The sequence below is a fragment of the Apodemus sylvaticus genome, chromosome 17, assembly GCF_947179515.1.
Source record: "Apodemus sylvaticus chromosome 17, mApoSyl1.1, whole genome shotgun sequence".
Classification (NCBI taxonomy): Eukaryota; Metazoa; Chordata; class Mammalia; order Rodentia; family Muridae; genus Apodemus; species Apodemus sylvaticus.
The window spans coordinates 50,423,879-50,429,878 of NC_067488.1; the positions used below are offsets into that span (position 1 = coordinate 50,423,879).

Sequence of the window (6,000 nt, forward strand, 5' to 3'; positions counted from 1 at the left end):
ATGGAAATGGGTGAGAACATTCCTGAGGGGTGAGAGGAGAGGTCAAGAACTTGGAGGCAGTGTACACGAAGAACAGTCCTCTGAGTTCTGGCTGGGTGGCTCGCCTCCATGTCACTTCAAGCCTCTGATCCCTTCTGCATAAAAAGATGAGAACAGCGGCCGTGCTCTCAAGTACCAGGCGCTGTGTCTCCAGTTTACATCTGCTGCCACTGATTCTCCAGCCGCCAGAGGCAGGGCTGGATGGCTCCTCGCCCCTCCACAGATGACCAGAGGGAGGCATGGGACTCACCTAACCTCAGAGCCTAGACTTGCTAGAGTTCAGACCGGCTTGAGCATAGATGCTTCCTCTATTAGAACAACAAAAACTGGGTCTCATGACGCTCAGGCCAACCTCAACTTCTAGTCGTCTTATTCCACCTACTGAGTGTGCTGTGTTACAGGTGTGTGCCACCACACTGCCCCGAGTGCTGTGTTACAGATGTGCGCCACCACACTGTCCTGAGTGCTGTGTTACAGATGTGCGCCACCACACTGTCCTGAGTGCTGTGTTACAGATGTGCGCCACACTGCCCCGAGTGCTGTGTTACAGATGTGCGCCACCACACTGTCCTGAGGGCTGTGTTACAGATGTGCGCCAGCACACTGTCCTGAGTGCTGTGTTACAGGTGTGCGCCACCACACTGTCCTGAGTGCTGTGTTACAGGTGTGCGCCACCACACTGCCCTGAGTGCTGTGTTACAGGTGTGCGCCACCACACTGTCCTGAGTGCTGTGTTACAGGTGTGTGCCACCACACTGCCCTGAGTGCTGTTACAGGTGTGCGCCACCACACTGCCCCGAGTGCTGTGTTACAGATGTGCGCCACCACACTGTCCTGAGTGCTGTTACAGATGTGCACCACCACACTGTAGTTATGTCCTGAGTGCTGTGTTACAGATGTGCGCCACCACGCTGTAGTTGTGTCCTGAGTGCTGTGTTACAGATGTGCGCCACCACACTGTAGTTATGTCCTGAGTGCTGTGTTACAGATGTGCGCCACCACACTGTAGTTATGTCCTGAGTGCTGTTACAGATGTGCACCACCACACTGTAGTTATGTCCTGAGTGTTGTTACAGATGTGCATCACACACCTGTATTTATGTCCTGAGTGCTGTGTTACAGATATGCGCCACCACACTGTATTTCTGAAGCACTAGAAACTGAACCCAGAGCTTCGTGTATACCAGGCGAGCAGCTTCATCCGTAGCCTTTGCTTTTGTTTAGGGCAGGGTCTCATACTGTCCAGGCCAACTTCACATTCCTGGGTCCTACCTCTGCCTCCCAAGTGCTGGGGCTACAGGCATGGTGACCATGCCCATGTAACTGCCAAAAGTGCATTGTGTTTCTCAGCTCTCAGCGCCCCAAGCAAGGGCAACATACATCATCCTGATTTATGGAGGAATTAAACCTTAGTTTTGTGGTACCTGTGCCAGGCATGTCTGTGGGACATTATCTTGATTAACAATGGATGTGGGACGGTCCAGTTCACTGCAGGCAGTGCCCACCCAGGTAGACAGGCCTGTATATAGGGGATATAGGAAAGCTAGCTGAGCCCACCCGTAAGTAGTGCTTTCCTCCCTGTCTCTGCCTCCGGGCAGTTCCTGGCTTTCCTTGCTGAACTGTATGTAACCTGTAAGCTAAACACCGTCCCAAGAGTAGTGGCACACAGCCGCAGTCCCTCCAGGAGATAGCGGGCTTGCCGGGCAACAGCTGGCCACCTCTGCTGGGGGCCCTGACGGGGTGTACCTGTGCAGCGGGAGCAGCTGGCAGTCACAGTGGAAAGGATTGCCGCTGAGGTCGATCAGCTCCAGCCCGCTGAGCCACGTCGGGGCAGGCAGGGACTGAAGATGGTTCTTCTGCAGGTATAAGCCCCGGAGCCCTTTGCCCAGGCCTGCGAAGGCCCTGGGAGAAATCTGCAAGGAAGTGCCAAGTCCTCTTGTGAGCCCCTGCCAGGCGGGCTGTGCCAGGTCTGTGGGGAGCTAGCCCCCTCCTCCCTCCAGGAGGTGGAAGGCCCAAGGTGGTCTAGAGTGGAGGGGCAGTACTGAGGCTAGAACCCGGGTTGATCTTACTCCAAGTTACACCGTGCCCAGGTTCTTTCAACCCCACCCTCTCAGAACGGCCAAGACTCTTCGGGACTCTGAGGGAACTGCTCAGACTCAAGCTCTTCCATGCCTCGAGCTGCACCTGAACTCCTTAATTAAGGGCTGAGGGGGACGCTGGGTTTATCTGAAGTGTTCTCGTGTGCCCTGCCTGAAATGCTTGCCGAAGGAAGGAAGGAATGCCTCCTACGGACTTGTGCTTCCCGCCTGCACATCCGCCAGCACCCACCTGCTCCAGGTCACTGCTATTCAGGAAGAGCAGCTGCAGCGACCGCCCCACAGGCTGAAAGGCCCCATCCTGCAGAGCCCTGAACGGGTTCCCGGAGAGCTGCAGCTCCTTGAGGGCGGGCAGCCCCTCCAAGGCTGCAGTGGGCACCTCTCGCAGCTGGTTCCCGTCAAGGTGCAGCTTCTCCAGCTCCCGGGCTGGCCCTAGCGCCCCAGGTGACACCTGGGCGACCTGATTGCCACTCAGGTAAAGGCAGCGCAGAGCCCGCGCTCCGGCCAGATCCCCGGGCGCCAGGCGGTCCACCGCGTTGTGCTGAAGGTGGAGCGAGAAGAGGCTGGGTAGGGCGCGCAGAGCGGCCCCCGGCACCCTCGCGAAGCGGTTGTGCTCCAGGTACAGGTAGCCCAGGCGGGGGGCCCCTTCGAGGGCGGCAGCGCTCAGGTCCGAGAGCTGATTGTCGGAGAGGTAGAGGTAGACCAGGCGCTCCAGGCCCGCCAAGGCGCCGGGCTCCAGCTCCGCGATGCCGCAGTGCTGCAGGTGGAGCGACACGAGGTGGCGCAGGCCCGGGAAGGCCGCGCGGGGCACCGAGGGGAAGTGGTTGCGCCTCAGGTCCAGGAGCTGCGTGTCGTTGGGGAAGCCGCGGGGCACGGCCTGCAGACCGCGGCCGTCGCAGGCGCTGTGCCGGGTCTCCCCGACGCACGCGCAGGCCGGAGGGCAGGGCGTGGCCCGCGCGGCCTCTTCGTGCAGGGAGCGAGGAGGGGCGCGGGGACCGGCCGGCGGGTCCTCGTCCTCGTCTTCCTCGGCCGCGTCTCCCGGGCAGCGCAGGTCTGAAGGCCGCAGCGTATCCAGGGCCTCGCCTCGCAGGCGCCGCGGTCCCCGGCACGCGCCGTCCGAGCGCACTCGAGCGCGCACCAGCCACTCGAGCAAGGGCCGCGCGTGGCAGGCGCACCACAGCGGGTTGCCCTGCAGCCGCAGGCGGCGCAGCTGGCCCGGGACCTGCAGCGGGGGCAGGGTGGTCAGCTGGTTCCCGCGGAGGTCGAGGGTGTGCAGGCGCGGGCAGTGGGCGAAGGCCCGGGGGCCCAGGGCCTGCAGGGCCCCGTGGTCCAGGGCGAGCTCCCGCAGGCCGGGCAGCGCCAGGCCATCCTCCTCCCCCGTGTAGGTGAGCGGGTTGTGGCCCAGCTCCAGGCGCGCCAGGCCGCGGGCCTGGGACAGGGCGGCCCCGGGCAGGGCCTGCAGCTCGTTGTGGTGCAGGCTGAGGCGGCGCAGCGCGGGCATGCCGGCCAGAGCCTCGGGGGCTAGCACGCTGAGGGCGTTGTGAGACAGCTGCAGCCAGCGAGCGCGCAGCAGCCCCTGGAAGGCCATGGCGGGCAGGTAGACCAAGGCGTTGTGGGCCAGATTGAGAGTGGCCAGAGAGCCCAGGGCGCCGAAGGCCCCAGGCCGCAGCTCCTCCAACATGTTTCCCTCCAGCTCCAAGCGCCTCAGTGAGCCCAGCCCGTCCAAGGCCTCCTGGGGCAGCGTGCTCAGGCGGTTGGAAGCCAGGTTGAGGAGGAGCAGGCGGCCCAGGCCACGGAAGGCACCCTCGGCCACCTGCTCCACCTGACAGTGCTGCAGGTCCAGATGCGTGAGGTAAGGCAGGTCCTGGAAGGCCGCGGGAGGGATGACCTTCAGCAGATTGCCCTGGAGGTCCAGCCTCTGGGTCAGCTGGGGACAGGAGACAGGAAGGAGAATGAGCCACACAGGCCCCGGCCGAGGCCTCTCTCCCCCACCTCTCCCTGCCATCCTTTCCTTCCTGTCCTCCCTGCTCTTGGCTTACTCTCCCATTAATCGACACCACCACAGGGCAAAAAAGAGCTTCTTATCCAGACACACCCCCAGTTCAGCCCAGGACCTGTCACAAATACATTATTATTTATAAGTCACATAGGTATCTCAGCCACACAAAGATTTTAAATAAATTACATTGTTAATGGCTTGTTTAGTTGTTGTTGCTATTGTTTGTTTGTTTTGAACATGGTTCTGGCTAGCCTGGAACTCACTCTGTAGACCAGGCTGGTCTTGAACTCAAAGAGGTCCTCCTTGACCTCCTGAGTCCTGGGGTTAAAGGTGTGTGTCACTGGATTTGGCCCCTACTGGTTGGGTTTCTCCCCACTTAGACCTAGATACCCAGGCCCAAGGAGCAGGACCCAGCCAGGCAGTGGTAGAGCCACTGGCGTAGCCCTGGCTCCTACCACTCTTCCCTTCTTGCCACACTGCCAACCCAGGCCAGGATGTTCCCTCTCCTGACCTCAGGGATGGAGTTTGGCACCTCGGTGAGGTTCTGGTGCCGGCAGGTAACATGCCGTCTGGAGTTGTCGCAGACACAGGTCTGCGGGCATCGCTGGGCCGCTGCGTGCCAAGCCGGACTCAGGAGTAACACCATAAGCAGCAACAGCATGAAGACCCAGGTGGAGCTCTGGGGCCTAGGAGAAGGGGAGGGGAGGGAGAGAAGGAGGAAAGCGTGAGAGAGAGCACGCTGCTGTCCACAGGGGACATCAGTGCTAGTGGGCCCTGAACTCCTGACCCAGGACAGCCAACTCCTGCCTCAGATCCTCCGGGCCCTCATCCTCTGGGCACAGGAACGTGCTATGGCTCGGATCTTCTCCCTCACCTCGTACTGGGGTGGGGCAGGGAGCTTCTGTTACCAGCTCTGGTTTGTGGGGGGCAGGGGGACTAAGATACAGAAAATTCAGAGATCCAACTCTGCCCAGTGAGTGGCTCTGGACTTGAGACAGTTTGGCAGCAGGAGGGAAGGCCCAGACCTAGGCCAGGTTTTAGGGTGGACCAGGAGGTCCAGGTGATGAACCTGAGAGACGCTGTCATGGTAAGCAGGCACCCCAGGCCTCTGGGCCTGCTTCCCCTTTGTCCTCTTGTTCCCTGAGTCCACACGGCTGACTGACTGTGACAGGGAACTGAGGGCTGGATATGTACTGCTGGAGTGGGGAGAAATAGATCTCACTTGTCTATTTATTGATCTGCCCACCCGCCCACCTGTCCATCCCTCCACCTCGCAACTCCAGCCACTTGCCCATCTTTTTTTAGGGATGGTTGTTGCCACCAAGGCTCCCCTGGGCTCCACCTACCAGCCAGAGGGAATTTCCCAGAAGACAGATAGGATCCTGATACTCCCAACAGAACGGCCCAGTGTCTAGCTGTTGCCCTAGGTAAAAATTGCCAATTCCTAGTGTCTCAAGAAGTCGTCTAGGTTCTCCACCACACACCTTGAACGGCACCATTGTGCAGGCCCCGCAGCAGCGGATTCACCCCGCTCCTCGTTATTCCCTCGGGTTGCAGGTAAATTCCGTGCTGCCTTCCCTGATGCGGGGCCGGAAGGCTGCCCCACGGGACTCCCACAGCTGCTCCCAGGCTTGTTACTGCCTGGCTTTGTCTCCTTTTAGTCCCAGAATTCACCCCTTTTTCAGCCCTGGCTGCTTTCTCTGGACTCTGGCTTGAGGGTCAGGGTAGGAAGGGGGCCTATTAGGCTGATAACTGGAGAGGAAAAAGGTCCAGGACATGGAGGGCTGCCGGGGATCCCTTGATACAAGGCTCCAAAGGGTACCCCACAGGAATGCTCAGTGACCGCTACCTCTGGGGAACCTCAGG

The 6,000-nt window shown here is 60.3% G+C and overlaps 1 protein-coding gene across 1 annotated transcript in view; it reads right to left on the reverse strand.

The window, feature by feature from the left end:
- Chadl (chondroadherin like) overlaps positions 1 to 4,140 on the reverse strand; it is a 9,333-nt gene extending 5,193 nt beyond the window's left edge. Inside the window, exons 1-2 of the mRNA XM_052160356.1 lie at positions 2,368 to 4,140; positions 1,786 to 1,952 (exon numbers count right to left, since the gene is read on the reverse strand). Of these exons, the coding sequence (XP_052016316.1) occupies positions 1,786 to 1,952; positions 2,368 to 4,140 (1,940 nt within the window). The remainder of the gene's footprint in view (positions 1 to 1,785; positions 1,953 to 2,367) is intronic.
- Between the last annotated feature and the right edge of the window lie 1,860 nt (positions 4,141 to 6,000).